The sequence below is a fragment of the Colletes gigas genome, unplaced genomic scaffold (genome assembly GCF_013123115.1).
Source record: "Colletes gigas isolate AHSC1104 unplaced genomic scaffold, ASM1312311v1 Colletes_gigas_Sc00010, whole genome shotgun sequence".
Lineage (NCBI taxonomy): Eukaryota > Metazoa > Arthropoda > Insecta > Hymenoptera > Colletidae > Colletes > Colletes gigas.
The window spans coordinates 2284135-2308406 of NW_025106639.1; the positions used below are offsets into that span (position 1 = coordinate 2284135).

At 40.9% G+C, this 24272-nt stretch overlaps 3 protein-coding genes across 3 annotated transcripts; 1 reads left to right on the forward strand and 2 right to left on the reverse strand.

The window, feature by feature from the left end:
* Positions 1-1805: 1805 nt before the first annotated feature.
* Positions 1806-4602, reverse strand: LOC122397752 (leucine-rich repeat neuronal protein 1-like). The gene is made up of 4 exons (XM_043397132.1): positions 4411-4602; positions 3563-3919; positions 2879-3480; positions 1806-2487 (listed from the first exon to the last, which is right to left on the reverse strand). Exons 1-4 carry the CDS (start codon positions 4468-4470, stop codon positions 2193-2195), a joined length of 1314 nt encoding a protein of 437 aa, XP_043253067.1. The 5' UTR covers positions 4471-4602; the 3' UTR covers positions 1806-2192.
* A 2549-nt stretch (positions 4603-7151) lies between these two features.
* LOC122397681 (protein C12orf4 homolog) lies at positions 7152-9805 on the reverse strand. The gene is made up of 9 exons (XM_043397001.1): positions 9266-9805; positions 8916-9137; positions 8644-8847; positions 8451-8566; positions 8222-8358; positions 8026-8146; positions 7850-7968; positions 7646-7771; positions 7152-7586 (listed from the first exon to the last, which is right to left on the reverse strand). The coding sequence occupies exons 1-9, from the start codon at positions 9769-9771 to the stop codon at positions 7473-7475; spliced, it is 1665 nt and encodes a 554-aa protein (XP_043252936.1). The 5' UTR covers positions 9772-9805; the 3' UTR covers positions 7152-7472.
* Positions 9806-10900: 1095 nt separating this feature from the next.
* Positions 10901-12394, forward strand: LOC122397682 (SUMO-activating enzyme subunit 1). Its single transcript, XM_043397003.1, has 6 exons — positions 10901-11051; positions 11173-11344; positions 11401-11657; positions 11742-11923; positions 11997-12129; positions 12211-12394. Exons 1-6 carry the CDS (start codon positions 10954-10956, stop codon positions 12371-12373), a joined length of 1005 nt encoding a protein of 334 aa, XP_043252938.1. The 5' UTR covers positions 10901-10953; the 3' UTR covers positions 12374-12394.
* Positions 12395-24272: the final 11878 nt, after the last annotated feature.

Consider the following 24272-nt stretch of genomic DNA (forward strand, 5'->3'; position numbering starts at 1 on the left):
ATGAAAATTTTTTATGCAGAGTCTCAACTTCTGTATAAAATAATTTCTATCTTTCTTGAAATCTGATTACTTGAATTCTGTAGTTTTTTAAGAATTAAAATGTCCCATAAATGCATAAACATCCGCAGTTATAACAGAGATTCGAAGAATGGAGTACGGTTGATTCATGCGCCAATTCTGACTTTGATTCGAAAAAACAGCGTACGGTTCGCGCAGAGAAACAGGGGAGAGAAATTCTTCGGGTCGAATTGCTCGCAAAAGGTGCTCGTAGAATTTCAATTAGCTCTGTTTTTGAAGAAGGTACGCACGGTCGTCGATGCGTGGAATCGTACTTCACGATGAGAGGAATCGTTAGGAGGAAACGAGCCATCGACCGCATTGTATCCGTTCTTTCCTTTGTGCAGACATTTCGTTTTAAAGTTAGAAGAGGTAGTAAAGGGTTTCGGTAAAATACGCCGATGCGTGCCGACAAAAAGACGTTTTTATTCGACTCGGAGACCCCATATTGTTGCCACGCACTTCAGATAATGGTTCGAGCACTCGACGCTCGTAGTGTTTCGAGTTTTAAGGGATGCTCGAGATGTGGCTAAACGTTGCCTCTGTATTTACAGTGTATTTTTCTGCATTTCGACGCGTGGCCCTATTAACAAAGCCTATTGACAGCCACCCGCTATACCATATTAAAAGAAGCGCAACGAATTTGGAATAACGAATTACCTAAAAAACTACCTTATCTAATTTGCAAACAACGTATAATTTTTACATTTAGGACTCAATTTTCAGAGTAAAATAATTCCGATTTTTCAACCTGATCAAAATTTCGGATACCTTTCGCTTTTAATTATAGTTTGAAATAACTGTTTTCGTCCTCTGCTGTAATTTTGCATCGACTTTAAATATATATTCCAAATATCCTGCGGTTCCTCTGCTCGCTACATAATTTTCGATCCAATTTGTTACATGCAAGGCATAGAAAATTGCACAGAGTGCTTCGGAGTTGTCGACGCGAACTTGAACGGCGATTAAAATTAAAAAAAAGAAAGAGAAAATATGAAAGAGGCGTTACTCGGAGCAGGTTCGTGAACCCATCGCCGTTTCTTATATCGTGGACTTTCCCCGCGATAGTTTCGATATCTGGAGAGTTCAAAGCGTCAATGGCTCCGTAGTTTACACTCCCGACGCCTCGAAGCAGATATCTGGCCGCGGATTAGATTAACATTCTGGAAGGAAGTGTGTTCGCGGTGTCAATTCTTATTTCTACCAAGTGTCGACCAATAAATTCAAAACACTCGTCGATCTCTTCGCAACGACGCTTTCACCACTTTCGTTTCGAAAACAAATTTCTCGCCCCTGCCGGAGATTAACACGTTCGTTGCCCGCTATGTATATTTAGTAGCGCCACGTATAGGTGGAGTTTATCAATGCTTTTGAAAACAAAGAACGCCGATTGGCAAGTGAAATAAAGCTATCCCATTTTGCGTGTCAATGATGAAAGTCCGCAACAAAACAGCGCATGACGATTTTTTCAGTAACGTTTTCCATGGACGTGCGCGACAGGGACAGAAATCGATTATCGAAGAACAAATTTAGGCGTAGAAATCAAAAGAAACGTATACTAATTTGTTCGTCATATTTTTTAATTCCTTTTTCATTGCAAAAGTAGTTAAAGCCAACTCTATTGCTTCTCATAAGCTTCCCTTCCCGTAAAATCTGAAACACTCTGTGCACCGCTTTTGTACAAAATTACCAAGAGTCGTTTTTAACGTGTAATACAGGTTGTCTCGATCAATTTGAGCGCTTCTCTGTTACTTGTGCACCGTTGCACTGTTCAAAGGAATAAATATTGCAATAGAAAATAGATTCTGAAAGTCGTATCTTAATAGATTCCAAATTTCAAATTTTTCATCAAGGTCATTCAGAGGTAAAGTAATTTACAGTCGTTGAACTCGTCACGCGAACAGAAATATGTGCTTCGTGTTAAAGAAATGTCGATGACCTCGATGTCTTTAAAAAATGGCGAAAAAATTTGTCTAGTCTGTCTCCTCGAACGGTGCAAATCTCTTCTTCAATTTTGTAGGAGAGATACTTTGATTGTAGAGGTTAATTGTGATACCTTGTGTACTCGTTTCTTAAGTCTCTATCGCTTATCCTACGTTAATACGTTTCCATTGTATAGTCCGTTCGGTGTCGGTTCATTCTCCATTACGGTCGGCCGTCTCGCCGACAGTCAGAATTCTCACCATGTCGTTCGAGGACTCGTCTACGTTCTTGTAAGTGACGGTGTCCCTGTTCTTTCGCCTGATGTCCCAATGACCGATCGGTCGTTTCAAAAGAAAAAAGCCCGCCGCCAGGATGATCGCCACGACCAGTATCAAAATGGAGGCCCACAGGACCGGGTAGAACAGCGACGTGTCGGTCTCACACTCCATCTCGTACTTTGGTATCTCGCTCAACTGTTTGTTGAAATGCCGTTCGGGAGCGCGACATCTGGAAAACGTGAAAATGAGAATTGATAAGGTCCATTCTTCTTTCTATCTTATTATTTAAAATTGCTAATTAAATTAAATAACACAAAACTATAGGTTACATTAAAAATATTATGCATTTAATCAGCAACAATTTAAAGAAGAACTATATAAATGTTCAATTAATATCTAACATTAACAGGCATCGAGATCCGAATTTTAATAATTTTTAAATATTTTTTAACTTTATACGCGTTGTGAAATAAGTGAAATATTAGCGATCGTTTATTTCATGGTGTTAGCAGAGACATCTTCGAAAGCTACGGCGAAACTTTTGGTCAGTTACCAACTACTTCGATAGAATAATCTGAAAAAATATTAAGTTTGCTACTATAATTATTAACTTTTCTTACTTGATATCCCGGCTGAGAGACTTGGTTACGTTCAATTGGTTTATCCATTGCATTTTGCAATCGCAGTTCCAAGGGTTGCCCTCTAGGTTCACGATCGCGGTTCTCTTTATTATCGGCAGTAGGCTGTAGTCCAGGGTTTTCAGGGCGCAGTCGTTTATCGAAAGGCGTTGCAGTTGTTGCAGTAGGCGTCCATCCGACGGATATAACTTCACATGCGTTAATTTCTTCGATCCAACCACGGATAACGTTTCCAATTGGTCTAAATTCTCTAAATCGTTCAGCACTAATTCTTGGAGACTTTGCATGTCGTGCAATTTTAATTCTCGTAATTTGGGCAACGCGATTTTTGGTATTTTCGAAATTTTAGTGCTAGACAAATCGAGCTCTTCCAGGTTCTCCGGTAAAGCCGGAATCGACTTTATGGGATTCACTGACAAATCTAGGGATGATAAGTTAGTTAACGTTTTAAAGAACTCGAACGTGAATTGCGTGGACGATACGTTGCTTAGGCTCAAGTATCGCAGTGCCTTCAAATTCCAGAACGCATTTTCGTGGATACCGTCGTTGATCGGATTATTGGCTAACGAAAGGTATTCCAAAACCTGTAAACAATTAAATGAAAATTTTAATTATTTAGAAATTCAATGAAAACGTGCTAACGAATCGATATATCGAGACATTTACTTTAAAATGCTCCAGCATGGTTTCGTTGACTATCGATAATTTGTTCGATGATAGATCGAGTATCTTGAGCTTCGGGATTCGGTCGTTCAAGGCATTGTCGTCGATGTACTGAAGGTGGTTGTGACTAACGTTCAACACCTGCAAATTATATTCTTCTCTGCATAGGAAAAAGAACCGTTGAAGATGATTTTGCGACAAATCTAGTGTCCTGAGGCTCGTGAGGTTGGTGGAGCAGTCGAGGAAGCTGTCGAACTGATTCTCCCGGAGAATCAGATCGGTGACTTCTGCCAGAGTGATTTGCGACTGGAGCTTCAAGAAGAAGTCTTCCTTCTTCAAGCCGCGTCGCGACAGATCGAGCTGCAACGTTCAAGGTAATAAAATAACATAACAAAAATAAAATTAAATTAAAATCCGTCATTATTATACGCGTTAGCAACAAATTCGTTTTCCGAATCGAGTTATTCTCGAGCGGGGTGGTTTACCGCGTAAAAACAAATTGTCGTCCGCCATATTGGAATAACCGTCTCTGTAGAATCGCGCTCGAGCATACACTCGAATAACGAATAACGAACATGTATACTCGAATAATATTTCATTCGTCGGGAATAAATAAATGTTCGTTCGAAGAAACGTTCGTTTGATTAACTATATTCAGGAAATAAATATTCGTCCGAAATTACGATCCAGATAAAGCTGTATCTCGATGTTCGATATCGAGGAGCATCGCTCGCGATAATCGAAACCGCGCGTCGAAAGTGTCCATCGTAGAATCTTGTCCACCGTTAGTCGTGCTTAGTGTAATAATTAAGTTAATTAAGTGGTAAAAGTGTACGCGACAGAAAACCCACCGTCTTAGCCGAGACCGTAGAAACAATTAGTGCGAAAACCGTGATCGCCCCGGGCCACATTGTCCAGGTGATGTATGATTATCTTGTAACCCGATAAACGACGCGATGCAATTTCGATTGCACTCGAAACTGGACCGCCTGGTTGCCAACTATGCTTCTCGCACAACGTTCCTCTGGAATGGCAACGAATTCATCCGCGGCATACTCTGCACACGATCACAGTGCCGAATTAAGAGGGGGGCAGGAGGAGCTTTTCAGCATTCTGATGCACTTGCTCGACCGACGATTCTCTTTTCCCTTTTTATTTTTCTTCCTCTCTTCGTCTGTTTTCCTCGCCTTTCGCGTCAGTTCACGGAATCCTTTCTATCTCGCGCACGTCTCGGCCGCTGCAACCGTCAATTATAATTACAATTGTTTATGTTTCTCGCACTTCACAAAAATATAATCTCCGTTCGCGATAACGTCGACCACAAATGGAAAAACACCTGATCCAGATCGATTCCGTGCTGCGTATTTTCGGCGTTACTGCGACGCCTCCGCGTCGTTATTGCCGATGCAATTCGAACTGCACTCCTTTCGATCTCGTTGTACCGAGTACACGTTCGTTATCGAACAACCGTAAACTTCTTCGATTCTTTTTTTAACAGTAATCTTCAATTAAATTGGCTCCAATTTTCAATCTCTGACCTATAAGGAAAAAAAGTATCGTGATCGAGGGAAATTATTTTTCGGTTACACGGGTGGTTACAATAATTTAAATAATTTCATATACAAATAATAAACGAACTCTATTACACCATAAACTCGATCAATAAAACTCTGTAATAATTTTCACGTACGAGTTAAATTTTTCACTGTTGCAATCTCGTTAAGTTTAACAAATTTGTTTTTTCCAATTAATTACCGAGTTTTTATTAACTTTTCTTCGACTACGTTAGAGTGTTTCTATATTAAGTTCTTTACGCAAGGAACATGTATGTTGCACTGACGGTTGTTCGTGCGATGCGTTCGCTTAACGAGAAAGGAGAAAAAATGGAAAATTCTCCGAATGTCCTTTCGAGTAGCTTCGCGGGGCGCGCGCAGAATTAATCCGTTCCCGGTCGGTTCAGAATCCGCGAGAGGCTAACGCACTTCTTTTCAGATACAGCGCGATTACGCGTCTCCGTATGCACGTTCTGGTTTATGTTTACACCCCCTTTTTTTATTTTTCTTTGCCACACACGTACGATTAATCGCTGGTTATTTTTTCAATTAATTTATATTCGCACGACGATATCGCCACGACGTCGTTCGTTTCGTGTTCACGTTGCAACTCCGCGGGCATTAACCACTCGACTTGGCTTTTAATCTGTGACCGCGCGGCCCACGAACGTTTATTTAAATTTACACTCTATAGGGGAGCATCGATATTTTTTCCATCATTATCTAACAACTTGGAGACAATTTTTAAATTAGTATCATAAAATTTTTATATGCATCACTACTGTAAAACTTACAATATTTCTAATAAAAATTGTAATCTTGAGAATGTCTTCAAGATCGCGGAAAATTCTAAATGTATCGTTATAGGGGACGTGATTTTAACTGAAATAGACCCAAAAATGCAACCGAGATTCGCATGGATATTTTTCAATTATTATTTAATAATTTGAAGACAATTTTTAAATTAGTAACTTAAAATTTTTAGATACATCGCTACTGTAAAACTTACCATTTTTCTAATAAGAATTGTAATCTTGGGAGTGTCTCCAAGATCACGAAAAATTCTTTTGTTTTTTAAATGTATCGTAGGGGATGTGATTTTAATTGAAATAGAGCCGAAAATGCAACCGAGATTCGCGACAAAATAATTGCACTGTCGACGGAAATGTTGATACGTATCAGCGAACTTCCATGCTCGAGGAAATAAAAATTCAGTTGACAACGATAACGTCCGCGCCATGTGTTCTATAGTCGATCCGAGAAAATATCGCTTCGGGCAATCTCTCACCATTAAATTCTTTTTAACATTTCTCTTTAACTATAGATTGTCCATCCAATTAATAACGGTAAAAACAATATTGTGTTTTTAATAGTAAGCTAGAGATATCTGAAGCTGTGGAAGAAGCGAGTCGATTCTTTCCTCGACTAGACTATAGCCACGATAACGCGGTCTCCTATGTTCGTTTTACTATAATTAGTACAAACTTGATTGTCATTTGTCGCGAGGATGTTACACATTAATCTCGCATGCTGATTTCTTTTTCATCTCGTTGCGAAAATTCTATATATAATTTAAACTGCATTTTTTTATCTGAAGTTTCGCACTCGCGCTATTGTTTTTAAAAACATTATTGGCATTTGAATAAATATAAGCACGTGACGTTGAAGTATTGTTCCAAGGTTAATTTATATCGAACACTTTGCATCTGTGTTTCATTTTTGAAAGGTTATTGGCGGGCCTTTGATACATCAACAACTTAGTTGTTAATTATTACAAGATTAATTGCTGTAGAGATGAGAAATATTTTGAAAGCAACCGTGACGTATACAATCGCAAAACTCGTGACTATTGATCGAGAAAACATAAGTAGCGTGAAAGTATTACAAAAAAGCATGTTAAGAGTATCAGACGTTTATTTGTTGAATCATATCTTATTTCCAGTTGTGGTAAATGATGAAGGTTGAAATGTATAATACACAGTAACAAATATTAGATTGGGGACAAAGAAATCCATTATTTTTCACTTAAGTGGCTGTGGTGATATATTGTGTTTGTTGGAAAAATGATATTCCGTATTAAAAAAAATTCTTTTACAGTTTTTTGGTTGATCGATTCAGTTGTGAGTTACAGGGTGTAAAAGATGGAAGTTAAGAAAGAGAAAATTCGGTATATTTTACAATTTTCCTTTGATAAAGGCGAATATTTTTATGGTCCCAATTTATATTTGACCCAAATCGCACAATCCGAACCATGTAAAATAGCCTCGAAATAAACGTGAAAAATAATGAATTTCTTTTTCCCCCAACCTAATATTTCAGTATTTTTAATGCGAGCACGATAACAGTGGCAAGACGGTCGTTCATTTTTTTGGAGTTTGAGGTGTACTCGTTGCTTTGAATACTAACGGATTCGATACTCGAAATATGCTTGGCAACATCGTGGCTAGAGTACCGAACACTTCCTCGGACATTCCCTGTAAAAGTGAACGATAATTTAGGCAATAGAAATTTTTTCATATTTAAATTAATTTACCTTTGGTACAAGAAATTGTAGATTCTTCAATTCGGCGCCGCCCCACGACGCCATCTCTATCATGAACCCTTTCACGCATTTGAAAACCAGTTCTGCTCTTTTCGTGCACCATGCCACGGTCATGTCCTGAAATGTTAAGATACATTGATTATTTCACGGTTAAAGGTTACAAACTAAAAAGGTTAGAAAAAGAAAGTACCGTACCTCTGACATTTCGTGTACGAGAAGTACAGGAATCGTCAGTGTGGTCACATCGTTGCAGCAGGCGGTTTTCAAAATATTTCTTAAGCCCAAAATAACTGGGTGCCTCGAATTGATGTCGCCTGTAATTTACAGTAGCATTGAAACGGTGAAATATTATCGTAGAATCGATTACTCACCAGATCTCAAAGAGTCGTTCACTACCATGTGAAAAATTACATGAACTTGTGCTAGATTTGAATGCCTGGTGATGTAAACGTCACCCGTTTGTAAGCTCTTGCTAGTCGTTGACTTCTTTGTCTGAAAACAACGCATATTTAAAATACGCTTGACCATAAAAAAGATACGGACCATTTGTAACTTCGTTCTACTTACGTGTGACTCGATTCCTTCTTTATGATGCGCTTGCCTCCAGGCAACAGCATCTTTTACGTCGTCCCGAATCTTTTCCAATTGCTCGTCGATTGGCGGGAAATGGAACTCAGTCGTTAATTGACATATCGAACATAATTCTGAAAGATTAATTGACCACAATAGAAGCATAGAATGCAGTTTTCTAACTCAATGACTATGTTCATACTACATATACTATTGTATTAGGTACCCTTCGTTATGCCAGAATAGGTTCCCAAATGATTGTCGCTCAACAGTACTAATCCGCACAAATCGTTAGAGTACAACCCTAAAGCAGTCTGCAGCCTTTGCGGTGTCGGGTCCATTCTATTTTTTAAGAGGAAACATTTCTCTTGAATTCAGTTTAAACAAATTAGTCCATGGTATTGTTCGAACTGACCCACCCTGATTCGCTTTTCTTTGTTCTACAAAAATCTAATACATCCCCAGTCAGTATTCGTATATTGTGCATTTGCTTCATCTGGGAGCCTAAGTGTATGGTGAAACTTTCCTCCAAAATAGGATAGTCCGCCGTATGTTTGTCCTCGCTATGAACAAAATTGTCTAATGCGGGTCGAATTGGAGGCATGGACACCATTGGAGAACCCCTGATAATTCATGATCAAAATTATTAACGTCGTGTATGTAGGTGTCCATTTTGTTTGAACAAACGTACACTGGAGTTGGTAGCATGTTTGTTTGTTGTTCCTCCAATAATCTCATGATCCAATTACGATACTGCCGTCTTTGTTCTAATTTCAAGGCATCGACCCTAGATCCCCAGTGACCTTGCAGTAAACTTTGTTCCTCGAAATGTCGTCCCGCCATCTCGTTTATAGATTTTTCGGTAGAACCAACCTCGAGGGTTTCAACTGCGACGCGCATTTCGTCGGTTTGCCTGTAATTTATTTTTGTAAAGTTTCTTGACTACTTTTTCTCTTATTAATTAACTGAACTTTTAAAAAAACGGGGTAGAAAGAAACCAAGTATTTTGGGATGATGTAGTACGATAGTACCGATACTTACTTCTGTGTGAGTTGATCATAGTGTGTGTCTCTCATTTGAATGACTTCCGTAACATCTCTTCCAAATTTATGTTCTGCTTGTAGAATGGGTTCTAGCGAAGGAGAGTGTACCAATCTATGGTATGCAGCAGCAAACAGTTCTTCGTCGGTTGTTCCAATTGGATCAGCATATTCTGCTGTTTGTTGTTTGTAAATTTTTTCCCAATTTTTTATTATCTCTTCGATATCTAAGCTTCCTGATTTTGCATTTTCAAGAACCTTTTCTGCTTTTTCATCATGAAATTCTAATGTTAGTTTTTTAATAGTATGCTCCAAAGATTCCAATAAATTTGATTCCACATAACATGGTAATTTAAAGGATGACATCAAACGGTACATGAGCTCTTTGATAGAACCTCGATAAGGTATTTTTAATGGTACTTCTAATGTATATTCCTGATTTGTTGTGCATGTTGGAAATTTAAATACAAACATTTTTTCCACACATTCTTCCTCAGGCATATTCATCTCTTTTGTAACAATTTGTTATTATGTTTGATAATCCATATATCTATTTTTGGGAGAATGAGAATGAGAACAATAGAATTTACTTCGATATTTAATAATGCTTATTTTAAAAAATGCATGAAATCAGAAAGAGAAATAAATGAAATAAAGAAATTATATTGTATCATTTGTATGGTTTGCTATTGTGATACTAAGAAAGGTCAATGTTATTTCTTTTTACACAACAATATTTTTCAGGGGTCAGCTTTCACAACATTGAGGTCATAAGGCCAAATGATAAATTGTAAAAGCACCTCTGATTGCACTTTTTATCTACACTCTTTTAAAAACAATTATTTTCATGTATTAATTGTAATGACTATAGATTTGCCTTCTAGATAAACTTTACTATCATACAGAAATACAAATTTATTGTTCTTTATGAAACATTCTCTTAAAACTTGCATGGAATAACTAAACATAAAAAGTATAAACTTTATACGTTAATTAATTTTAAATACATTGCTTTTTGATTTTATGTTCATTATTGATATCCAAGGGTGCTAGTATAAACATTGCATGTTTATAAGTAATAATATTAGGAAATGTATTCTTGAAAAACAAATGAATGATAACATATTATTTACATTACAATTTTGCGTAACGTTAATGGTCTTAAACATACAATTACTATGTAACAATTTAATGTAACTATTACATTACTTCATACACTACCTAACCTAGGCATTCAAGATTATACTTGCATGTTGTGTTTATTTTTAGAGACGATGAATGTCTTATCGAGCCATGTGCTATTGCTTATAATGTTTCTTTCAATTACTTTTTAAAAAAACATTTTAAACGGACGCATAGAATACATGCAGGTATCAACTGTTAAAAATCTTTAACGCCCCCAATCATTTAATCAACAGTTTCTCCAACATAAATATTGATAACATTTAAATATTATATACATTCAATGCTTTACTAAATATCTTATTTTTGCGAACTACGAATTCTTTTTCGATTGTTCTCATTCAATATTTTAATTTGTATGTTATTCAATGGTGTTTATTTACTTTTTATATTTGAAATTAAATATTGTTACGTTGGCTGTACTATATTTGATGTAAGTGTCGTTACAATTTGAGAACAAGTTTTTGGCGGCAGTAAGTTTTTAAGTGATAAATCATTGTTTACAACATGGTTGAGGACAAAAATCAAAACGTCGAATTAACAGACCACGAAGCAGAGTTGTATGACAGACAAATTCGTTTATGGGGTTTAGAATCACAAAAGCGGCAAGTATATTGCAATCTAACCTATAAAATAATAACTCATCTAAAGAGTGTAAATCACCATTATTACTTTAGTTTTATTGAAAGGGCATTATTATTGTTGTGTAATATTAAATAATTACAGTTTACGGGCAGCCAGAGTTTTATTAATAGGGTTAAATGGTTTTGGAGCAGAAATAGCAAAAAATATTATTCTAGCAGGTGTGAAAGCGGTTACATTTTTAGATCATAGAAATGTAACAGCCGAAGATAGGTGTTCTCAATTCCTTACACCTAAAGATTCGCTTGGTAAAAATGTAAGTAGACAGTTATGATGTAGGGTTATGTTGTTCTTGAACAATTATGTTTTTAGAGGGCTGAGGCATCCTTACAACGTGCAAAAAATTTAAATCTTATGGTTAATATCGAAGCAGATACGTCTAATGTAGATGATAAACCAGACACATATTTCAGCAATTTTGATGTTGTTTGCGCAACACAATGTTCCATTACTCAAATAAAGAAAATTAATGGTATATGTAGAAAGCATAATGTGAAATTCTTTGCTGGAGATGTGTGGGGAACTTTTGGCTATACTTTTGCCGACTTAATAGAGCACGAATATGCAGAGTGAGTGGATGACCAACCTCTAGTAAAGAATTATTCTGCTATTCTAAGTAATTTCTTAAAATGGAACATGATCCTGTTTTACAGAGATATAGTGCAAACAAAGAAAATACAGCTCTCAGAAAGTGGAGAGCCTGTAATTAAAGAAAAGTTTGAAAATATAACTGTGACAGAGAAACGCACAGATACTTTTGTGCCTTTTGAATCAGTTTTGAATGTTCCAAAGCTTTCCCTTCCTAAAGAATCAGAAATGTATTATATGATGTTAAGTAAGTGTTTGAATAATACATCTCCACAATAGCGAATGAAAAACACTTTTACAGAGTATGTTTTCATGTTTAGTAATGCTCAATTACCGTGAAAAATACAATAATGATCCACCGCCCGGTGAAAGAGGTTCAGAGAATTTCACGGCCGAAGCCACGGAAGTTATTAAAAAATATGATCTTGGGGATAAAATAAACCATTTGTTCGAGTATGTATTATGGAAATATTGTCCGATAGAGTCGAACTTTCGATTGTAATTAACAATGTATTATAAATTTTGTCAATTTAGGGGTGACGTGTATGCCCAAATTAGCCCAGTATGCGCCATCGTCGGCGGTATTATGGGCCAAGAGATAATTAAAACAGTATCGCAGAAAGGCGCACCGCATAATAATTTATTCGTCTTCAATCCCGACACGTTGTGCGGAAAAATTTTGAAACTGGGTCAGTAACGTTAATTTAACGCGTTGGTATGTGTGAATATTTTTGTCCACTGTGATCGTCATAATAGTTATTTTTACCATTTTTCATTCCATGTTTGCTACAAAATTCTAATAAACGTCTGTCGAAAAAGAAAAACCAATGTAACTGTGTTCAATTGAAACTGTTTTCCTTTATTTTAGCATTATTTAATCTTAACACGATTATCGTACCGCAATATTAGAAACTGGTATATCGGAAGTTATGTTTATCGTGGGAAAGAATATTTCTTGAGACTTTCCTGGCGTTCGCAAAACAATGTTCTCGCTTCTCGCTTCAAAACCGAAATACAATTGCGTAGCCCGAGTTTTGGAGCTCCCCCACCTTTCCGTTTCCGATATTGCACCTTCTCGCTATTTACGTTTGTTACGTGTGCTTTTTTCGCTGGTCTCTTTCCCAAGGATATGAATGTTGAATGTGCATACCGTTGGTAAATGTCGTTTCGCGGCGGCTCACGCGCGTCGTACGATATTTTCGCTCGTCGTTTCGGGGAAGAGGGTCCCCGCGTACGTGGAAATATGACTCACTTTCCGTGCTTCCGGCGGGGCAATTTGAGACCCGCTTTGTGGATTTTTTCTCCGCGGTCTTTCGCGCGGAAAACGCGAAATGGAAATTGAAAAATTGGAAAAGGGGGAGCAAATTGGAGCACGGCTCGTTACGCTTTATCGGCGTCGGCGATATTACGTACGCCGCCACCGCAATTTCGTCCTTTTTTTTTTCACGTTTCGCATTATTTAAACGCAACGTCGTCGTTTCTCCCGATTAAACTCTAATCGACTTAGCTCGACGAAAATCGAGCTAATAATTCGCGTGGTTTTCAACGTTTCTCGCCGCTTTTCAATTATTTAATACCACCTGCTCGTTCCTTCTCGATTCACGCGATTCCCTGCCATCTCGCGGATTCTAATAGGCGTACGGAAACGGTGCATTCCCGATGAGAAGTCATCGAGCAACGATCGTTCCGTAGTACGCTCGCGCGAAACCCTCTCATCGGTTTTATCCGCGACGCATCAATACCTGACGCACGTAGGCGGCCGGGAATTGATTCGATTTTCACCGTGGAATTATGATGTATCGTCTTTCCCCGTGGACACGATGTCGTTACGCGTACAGGCGATTATCGCGAACGGGCGTATGTAAATGCGGAGGGTCGCTTTGCAGGCACAATTCTTATCCGGATGAAAATTTTAATAGATACGAGCTTACCAGACATTGAAATATGGACTTCGACCAAATTATCATTCGGTAATACAGAAATAAAAATGGCTACAAAATTTTCAGAATTCGTCTCCCTTTCGATCAAGAAGTTGCTCAGTTTTTTGCCCCGTTTGTAAAACGTAGCTTCTCGTGGAGGTTTTTGCAGTTAGCCATTCATATGCATGCACGACGCGTTACTTAACGACGCGGCCGCGTGCTTTCACGGCTGTCGAATTATCCTCCACGACGCTTTGCTCATCCCTGATGCGGTCGTCGAAAAACCATTAACCCGGACCAATCTCGACGCGGTACGAACGATCACCCTTGCTCCTCCTAATTCAACATTTTGTTGGTACGTTCTTTCGTCGCTGGTGCAGAGGGTGGGTGACGGATCTGCCGTCACGTATCTACGAGCGCGACCAATCGCGTCCACTGGCGATTTATAAATTTAATAGTTCCCTCCGACGAGATCGACCTCGCCCGTGTGATAAATTCGAAACGTTTGCAGTCCATTTCCACCCCTTTATCCTTTCTACTTCGACGCTACGTATCTTAGATAATTACACAAATGAATTGGAAATTGTTTTGTTCTGTTTATTCTAGTTTACAAATAGTCCCACGATTATCTGACCTAATAGGGGTGTGGGGACTTTTATTCGCTGTTTCTTTTTACTCAAATCGCTAAATGTCTTCTTAATGTCCTTTGTGGAATATCATACTCTTGGCTGGCTTTATCACTACTCCACTCTTCGTTTATACCCTTTTTCATTGCTTCCTGTAGTGCTCCTTCAGACCACATCGTTAGGGTGCTTCTCTTCATACAAGTTCTCACTATATTCATAACAGCAAAAGAATATCGAATATCATAATTTTATTTCGATATTCCCTGAATCTAATATAAAAAATAAATCTAGGCCTCTTGGATATTAATTTCAACTCTCTTTCCAATCGTCCGGAGAAAAAGTTTCGATCTAACAATTTTAGGGGTTTGGTACGAGCAACGTGTTAACAGAGGAATTCGGTGGAGTTTCGGGTTAACGTTTATTTAACAAAAACGTTGCGTGCGGGGGAAACAAAGACCGATGGATGGAAAAGATAGGAGCGAGGCCAGGATTAAGACGTTAATCGGTTCGGTGGAAATCGTTTGCTCTTCGATAGGAATCGGGCACGATTGTTATCGATGCCGCGGCACGGTTTTATCGCGGTTCTGACGTTCGCCGCGTTCGTGTATCAGCATCGTAGAAATGCACACGGGTCGTTCTAAAATATGATCGAGCGGCACAACAATTTACTTCCCCCCTCGGTCGATGTTATCTCGCGGCAAATAGGCCAGAAGACGTACAGGTAGTTCCCCGTGACTCAGGTAAGGAATTTACCAAGACTACTGTCACGGTTCCGCGTGCACGTTCACTGAATCAATACGACACGTACGCCTCTAGGAATGTTAAACGACTGCGGAGGAGCAAACATAGAGGAGCATTTCGTTCCGAGCGGATACGGCTCGTTCAAATATTCCTCTGAATCGCTCGTTAAGGTTACGGTTAAGGGAGAAATTATCGTCTTGGAAATTAAACCGAACGATTCCCGATGCTTGTCTTCGCTCATTAATTTCCACCGGCGAACGAACGGTGGTTCGGTTTATTTTCATCTTTGCACCTGTTACAAAATAATAGAGAACGTGTAAATTGAATTTTAAGAACGAAAAATCGTAACGCTTTACGTTGGTTACGCTATGATAAATCGCCACGCGCTACTAACGATTTATCAGTCCATTTTGTAACGCAAATTCGTTTCGACGCGATCCAATCTGCGTCGGAGTCGAGGCGTGAACTATGCCCGGGTATTTGTCGTAAGGAGAAGAACTGGTTTGCCAACCACTCTCGTTTCCGAGGGACTTTCGTAGCCGAGCGACAGAGACGCGGAGAAAAAAAAGAAAGGAGAGAAAAGGGAGTCGCGAAGGGTGCGCCCTTCACGCGTCGCGGCCGCGCGCTGATTTATGGCGCGACGAAAATTATTGCCGCTGTTAAAATACCTCGAGGCGTATTTATTGACAGACACGCGTTCTGCCTCCGCGCGACTGTTCGTGAAATGAGGCGGCCCTCCGGACGACAAGACTGTACTTAAGTCGACTCTAAACGCCCGGCTGTAAAGCCCCCGGCGCAAACGAATCGACGTCCGTTTTCGCCCGAAACCGATCGCGTTCCTTCCAAATATGCAACTTTAATGGCCTCGTTTCGAGGCTTCCGCCGTTCGAACGACTTCGCTGAAACCTAGTGATCGTGGACAGTGGTGGAAAGCAGTTCAAAAGAGGGCTAAACTCATTGTTCAACTTTAGGAATTTTTTGGGCAGCTCATATTTTCGTAGAGTTATTTGTAAACGGAGCTTTAAGAGAGATAGGGGGTAGGAGGAAACCAAGCATTCTGGTTTGATGTAGTATTCTAGTTTATAAAGAATGCTTTACATATAAATACAGTAATATTTACTGTGTGTCTCTCATTTGAATGACTTCTGTAACATCTCTTCAAATTTATGTTCTGCTTGTAGAATAGATAAACAGTTCTTCATCAGTTGTTCCAATTGGATCAGCATATTCTGCTGTTTGTTATTTGTAAATTTTTTTCCCAATTCCTTATCGTGAAATTGTAATGTTAGTCCTTTAATAGTATGTTCCAAAGATTCTAATAAATCTGACTTCACATAACATAGTAATTTAAAGAATTTCGTTGGATTAAACGACTTCGCTGAAACCTACTGCTCTTGGACAGTGGTGGAGAAGAGTTCAAAAGAGGGCTAAATTCATCCCTCATTCAATATCAGTAATTTTTTGGTATCTCATATTTTCGTAGAGTTATTTGTAAATGGTTCCAAATATTTCCTATCGAAAACACATTGAGGGGATAAAAAAATTGGGGGATTTTTTTACCTCAAGGCAACAGGTAGGTTATGAATACGCTGTTTCCGAACGGAATATGTTGCGTAATGTATATTTTAGCATTCATGTATTTTTTAACGCGTCGAAGAGAATAATGTATCTTTCGGGGGGGATTCGCGGCTACACGATGGCGGCGAGCAAAATGAACCGTCCCGAGAGCAACCCCTGCGTGTTCGCCGTAGAAAAATGCATCGCGTTTGGCTCGGTCGCTAAATCGTCCGTACTCGTAATATTCCAAGCGAGGTTCCAAGCGCAAACGGTTTGCGGCAAAAATTGCGTACGTGAGGCAACTGCTTACGACATCGTTCGACCCGCTAGCTGCTTCCTATTTATACCACCCCGTACAATGTTTTCTTCTTATCAGTGTCTTATTGTCCCCGTCGCGACTCGGTTTATTAACTTCGCCCCACTTCCTCGGAATCTTGTCGCCACGTTTAACCCTGGCACCGCCACTATCGCGTTAACCATTTAGCTATTACGCGCCACTGTAGCGACTTCCGCTATCTTTCGAAACGACAGAGGCTACCCACTAGCCATTATTGCTTCCAATTTTAAATAATTATATTACCAGTTGTCTTTTTAATCATGCAACGACAGAAGTTTTATATGCAAAACACTCGTAGATATGTAATCTGCAGAGATGAAAAGTTAGTTGGTCTGACTAGTTACGGTACAATCCCCTTAATCCTTTGTACTCCAATGGCGCCGCTAATATCTACCAAAACTCTATTTAAGGATTACGTACAGTAACATAATCCTAATTAACCGAAACAAATGAACAAATTCTTAATTAAAAATACTTACAAAATTCTCTGGGGAAAAAGGATAATTTTAATATTCTTTAAAATAGTGTCCAGAATTCTTGGAGTGCAAAGATTTAGGTACAACTTTGATTTCATAATTTTACATTAAACTCTTTCCGAGTCTATAAAGGGAAGAGAATAATCAATCTGAAAGCCAAATTCTCGTTTCTTTATACCTATCGTAAATGCAATGTGCGATGGGCGCCATGTTCCATCGCTGTCCTGGTCGTCAAAATATTTAGTTCCGAAAAGGAGTTTCATGGACCATTTTTTCGACCGCAGGAACGTCATATTTCCTCGTTCGTCGGCTCACCGAGTGCATTAACAAAATAACGTAATAAAATCTGCCGACGTTCCATCCCGTTCCATTCATGCCCCCCCTGTTGCCCTCTGCTCTCCGTTTCTTTTTCTCTTTCTTCCTTTTCTAGGTGGCCGGTCGTAAAATCCGATACATTGTGCGGCCAGCCGCGGCGTATTCGTCACGTCTACGACCGAGGACACGCGATCGTCGAAAGGATTGACCCCGCGGAATGTCCGCGACCCAGGGAACCCCGTCTCTGCCAAGGAGTTCCGCGAAGGATCGATTCACCCGGGGGTAAGTCGTACCGTGAACCTTCCACCGTCGCGAACTTTTTACGCGACGAGCAATGCTCGCGTTTCCTCGGTTTACTGCTACAGTTTACTGGATCTGGATCTCCTTTGTACCGAGATCGAAATAAACCGAGCATTGCTCGAGAAACTGCGTTCGAAACTTTGTAGTCTCCGAGCTTTCGTTTATTCGAATCATAGACGAGTGAACGGTCCAACGGTCTCTGTAAATGAAAATAATGTTTACGTATGATTCGTTATGACGATTTTTACTCAACGAATATTAACTATGAACTTGTCTAAAAGTAACTACAGGTAACCCTTCTGTGACACGGTAGGTAGGTTCCTAGAAAATTTTCTATCCGTTCAGAAGTTATGATGTTTTAAACATACGCATGAAATTTCAGTGAAACATATCAATGTATGGTCAGACATTACATTTTCGGTAAGGAATTTTTTTCTCGAAACTGCGTAAGATTTCGGGGGTATGTCTATCGACCAAAAATGTTAATAATTGACCCCCGCAAACGAAAATAATTTTTCCAGAACGATTTGAAATTTTTTTTTCGCCGAAAAATTATTGTACTTACTGAATTTTTTTCTCGCAAGCGTGTAGGATTTTCAGGGATGTCTATTGACCAAAAATGATTGTAATTGGCCCTCGCAACTGAAAATAATTTTTCCAGAACGATTTGAAATTTTTTTTTTCGCCGAAAAATTTAGGCACCCACCCCCTGTCGATTTTTTTTTTTAAATTCGTTTCCCGTTCGTGAGATAAAATAGATCTAAAATGATCAGTGAAGGAATTGAACCACTGTGCGTCGCGTTGGCGATATTTTCCCGAAGTTCGTGGCCATCAGGGTTGAAAAAGAACCTCGAGATCTTCGCGAGGAGATCTCGAGGCTGTCGCGTGGATCCGCGAGTTCCGTGGCGATATTGCCGAGCTTTACGAGCAGCCATCGGTGCAGTTCAGACAGTTTTTAGGGTCAAACGAATAGCTAATGCAAATACGCCCTCCTTCCTTCCACGGTTCGCCGTTAGTCTGGACTGGCTGGAGTCTGGAATCTCGCTTGCTTCGTCTCAGGCGTTGCTCGTTGTCTCGCTAATCCGGTCTCTCTTGCCTCCTGCCTTTGGGACAGACGCATTACGCGAGATCTTAATGCTCTTCGTTATCAATTAAAACACGGTCGTTGCAATTAATTCCGCGGCCGGCCTGGAAACGAGAAGCGGAAACGGCATCGTCTTACGAAGAGAGAGTGGTGTCTCCCGACTGCTTCGAAACTCCGGGACAAATACACTACGAGCGATATGGATGCGAATAAAGCAGCTCCCGGAGCATTGCTACGTAACGATCCTGATTAAGAGAGAGTTCTCCAGGTTTGTTCCATTTCGACCGACAATGGTTCGTTTCTATTGCGACGATACTCTGCATCGTTTAATGGCGACGCGAAATATACCTCGAACGCGTACCATCCCCGACCGAAATCGGGGCTGTTATTGGTTTTTCTTTGTCCGCGAAGCGTGCGCTGCTTCGCTGAACGTAACGAGCGTTCGTAAATTTAAGTAGTATTGGCAGAAATTGAAGAAACTTCAATGTTTTGTGTCGGGTCTTTCGATCCCATTCTTTCACGATTTTTCGTAAATATAGCGTAGACGGTATTTATATAATTTTGTCAATTTTGTGTGTGACTTGAACGGAGAAACAAGATTAATGTTGGTAAATAATAGCTACACGCGTTCGTTGAAACTGTATGCACCGGTGTCATGCGGGTTGCCTGCTCGCGGGCACTATGCTTAATTGAAAGAAGCATTCGGAGAGCGCATATTAACCTCTTCTGTCGTTGTTTGTGAACGGATGTTATTAAATTTCGCTTTTATTAAATTTCTGTGTCATTTGGGAATTCTCAGACGGTGGGAATTTTTGTCTACGGTACTTCTACCCCTCTTTTGAAAGATGATTAAAGTCAAAGTTATTAAGGCTGTTTGGTGCACAGAAAAACTATTTTGATTGGTTTTACTTGTTAGTCATTCCTGGATTTTGATTAGACCTTTGATCTTGATGTCAACCTCATTGTTGAATAGCCAATGACTCTGTAAAATCATCACGAAGTCGAAGATTAAATAATAATAATTTAGATATCGAATGATAACTCTAATACTATTAAGCACCAAGAAACTCGCCATAGCAGTACTATTCCAAGAATAATAGTTGTCTTTTTTTCGAAACAAAACATCAGCCAATTTCCATTGCCACAGTTAAACCTACGGAGCGGCACGTCGATCAAAAATATCCACCCCCGGTGAATCCAGCGAGCAAAAACAATATTGTCGGGACAAGGAGGCAACAGAACTCGTCGACATCGATGATTCCGCGCGCGACAAGATTAATGCATCCACGCGAACCGACGCTGGGTAATTAATCTGAAAGTTTCAAACGCGGAATAACCGAAAATGCGAGGCAAGTAGCGAAAAAAAAGGAAACGAACCACCACGGTGGATAAATAGAGAGGAGGGACAGCGTTTCCCAAACGACGTGTAGGGTTGGCGGGCCGAAATTGAATTAATATGCATACCCGCGTGAGTCCGGTTAGACCGACGGTGATGGAGCGACGAAATCTATCTCCGACGCGCGGTCCCGGTGGCCGGAGAACAAACCTGTAATTTGTCAGAGTGGAGGTCTCTAAGCCCCGGCATTATAATTTACGCCTATGCAGAGAGCAAACTAGAAAGGAAGAGAGGGGGTCAACAGCCCCGGACGAACGGGCACTCTTGGCCTTCTACGCGAATCGATCGGGCCTGGAATATCAGAGAGCAAGCCTGGACAAGTATTCATGGCCGACAACGAGTTTCGCCGAGGCGGTAACCGATGAATTACTTACGAGGCCCATGAATTTAACGGGGAATCAATTGCGAATTACCCTGGAAACGAAACGACGTCCTCCAGCGCGGACCTAAACGGCGCTAAATCTTGATCCACGGAGGTTTGGTCACGCTTTAACAAGTGCAAACTGAAACTATCTTCGATGGTACTCTCGTTAACGCGGGGAGGAACAATCTTAATGTCTAGTCTTCGCGAGTTACTCGTTAAAGTAAACGTTTGGAAGTTCGAGAACAATTGGGGGAAAAATGATTCTTTTCTTTCATAAATTAAACTGGTATTTTTTAATTTTTATACAAGGCAACGTGGTCTAGAATTTATTACAGTGTACCCTTGCTTTAAGTATCAATGAACCAATTTCTTGCTTCTTTGCCACGACAATGGCTTCCACTCCGTGCAGAGTTCGTCGAAAGAACGTTTCCAGTTGTTAATCTTATTACACCGCGCTTTTCCCGCGTCCGCCCTTCCTCGTGGGTAAAAATCCCCGAAAACAGAAGTCGCGGCGAATCGTTAAATCGTTCTTTCCTCGGGCACCCCCCGGCGGATTTGTCATGTTTCTTCTCGTGGATACTCGGCGCTTAAGCTCGGGCTTCTTTCTTAAACTCCGGGCGGAAAAGGAACTCTCGACCGTTCCGGGGTAGGGGTGGGTGGAAAAAAGCTCGAAGAGGTCGCGAACGCGAGACGGCGAGTCGCATCCGTTAAATTACAATGGGAACGTCGCCGTGAGCGCGTTACAGTGTTTTCCTCCGCATATGTGGAGAGAGGAAGCGTATCATAAGTTACGGGGGGATCGGGCGGAGGGGTTCTTGACGTCTCCGAGCAGTCCATATTTCATGCTTTTGTTCGATTCTGTCGGGCATTATTTTAGGATACGTCGAGAAATGCTTTCTGGATCGCGGTTTACCGGTTTCCCTTGCTCTCCGTCTATTTTCTTTTTGCTTTTCCCGTGTCCTTTCCCCTCCAAACCCCCTCGCCGCGATAGGGAGAGAAATATGTCGAGCTTCCTGCCGGGCTGGCCAGCCTCGCGAGGACTCTAATGCAACCCTCTTGTTCGAGGCACAATTTCGTCCTGTACTATCGACACTTGACGGTTGTTTGCCCTTTTTTCCCCCCCTGGCTCGGACAAATAATATCCGACGACCGGCGAGAATCGGTTAATTCCAAAGTATACAAGGAACGCCCGATCCTTGGTGCGGAAAGAAACCCGAAGTAATCCGTTTCCTCGCGAGACGCTCCGCAAACATCGTGATTTTTATTGGAATCGAGTCGAGGGACCTCTCATCTCAGATATTAATGTATTATTGCGCGACATTATTATAGAGACGAACGAAATGATATCGTTAATAAATCTTGCGTTTCTGTAAAGTCACTTTCGATCGTGGAATTCTAAAGGATCGTCTAAGAGCGAGATTTCTTTCTAGGATTGACCGTCGTGTCTGTCCATTACTCACTCTTTCTACTTACGTCGACGTCCAAGCAGGTCTGGCCAAAATTCAAACAAGAAATGTTTGAAATGCTAACAGTATTTAACGCTAGAACTATCTGAGTGGTCAAAATTGTATAAAATTTACTCGACTAAATGAATAAACATTTATTTCACCACTATGGCTCTCAACCTGCCATTTCTTCGAGTATCTATCGTTTCCATTTCTTTGATACAAATAAATACACCATAATTGTAGTTCTAGTGTTCTAAAGCAGTAAATAAAATATTTCTCATCAATCTCGAATTCTCTGATCTCCACCAATTCTCTTTTAGTACTCACTATTAGCTATTGAGCAATCTCTCCACAACAAATCATCGAGTAACACAATTTTTCGACTCGCGAGTTGGACATACCCCTTTTGAGGAGTTGTAGGGTCAATTTCCACGTTGTTAGATATTTCCGTAGCACCGTTTGGTACGGTGTTCGTGCCACTTTGGTTCGCGCTTCGATCCCCGCGCATAGAAGCATAAATCAGACGGTCCGGGTTATCCGGGTTCGGCGTTGCAGGGGGACCCCGGGCGATTTTAACGACACCGCGTCGTTGGGAATCGTCGCGAGGCGCTGGCCGCGTGTCATTCTCGTCGGCCGTTTAACAGCGGCGATAAAACATGTCTAGGCCGGTCTCTTTCCCTCTTTTTCGCCACGGTTCGGGCGTCTCTTTCCGCGCGCATAGGCTTATAAGAGCGTGTGGCACTTTAAAGTATTTTCGGCGATATAAGGGGTTTGACTTATGGCTCGCGCGGCCCTCTACCCCGAAAAACGACGAACACGCGGAGATTGCGCGAGAGCAAGGGAAGAATCGACGAAGACGAAAGCGTCGAGACGACGAGAGCCCCGATGAGGGGGGAAGGGAGGGGGAGGACGCGCGCGGTGGCGTCTCGACCGGGACGAACCGGGATATTGCATTGTGTTTTCTTTCGGGACAAATGATTTACCGTGTTTCCCCTTATATTGCCGCGAGCTACTACGGCCCCGCAAAAACACGTAAGGGGTTGCAAGAGTCACCGTTGCGCCGCGCGGGGGAGAGAAAGAGAAACTGGGAGGGATGGGAAAGCGAACCGTACGATATGCGAGGTATTACATATTTATGGGCTTCTGGTACCGGCACCCGAGCAAATTTCAGCCGAATCTTGCCCGGGAAATAACGTTAGAGCCATTGGGACGTAAGGCCGCGACGCTCTCGAGACACGTCGAACATCCACGGGGCGGATATTATTTTTTCTGCGGCGCAGAATTTTCGGCGATCTTTATTTCCACATCGAAGCTGTGGAGTCCTTCGATGCTCATTTTTGGGAAGCTTTAACACATTGACCAATAGTAAAAATACATTATTAGAGTAAACATCGATACTGATAAATTTGTCAATAATATGACTACCCAATATTCCGTCGACTAAGGCAGAAAGAGAAGAAGAGTTTAGAAATCGAATTAGACCCAAAGTGATCCACGTATTCCAACATCGCGTGTAAAAAGAATGATCGCGAAAGGAGGACCGTGTATAGCGAAAGAGCCAGTGTAAATAAAGGTAACGCGTGTTGGTGAGTAAAAAGGACCGCGTAAAAGGAGACCCGGGGCGCATAATCGGCCCATCGTTCGTCCGACACCAGCGTCCCGAGGCATATTCGCTTGATAAAAATTTGTCTCGCCGCGGGTGGGAGTGGCCTTTCACGGTATCCCGATGAAGTGATATATCGAGGGTAGATTTCGGAAATTACAGTTACGATCGGGCGGGCAGAGGCAGGACATTGTTTTCCGGTTCCCTCGACGGCGATCGTGAAGAAGCGGCTCTGCTCAATATTCAATAATTCGCCGGGCAAGGAATCCCGCCCCTGGGGTCGTTCGCTGACCCACGGATCGCATAAAATATAACCGAAACGAATCGGAAGTGGACGGGACATTACGTTCCGGTGGCCGCCGCGAGATCGAGGTTAACTTCTTCCGGTTTTTGCGAAGACGCGCGCCGATATCTCACGTTAACGACGCCA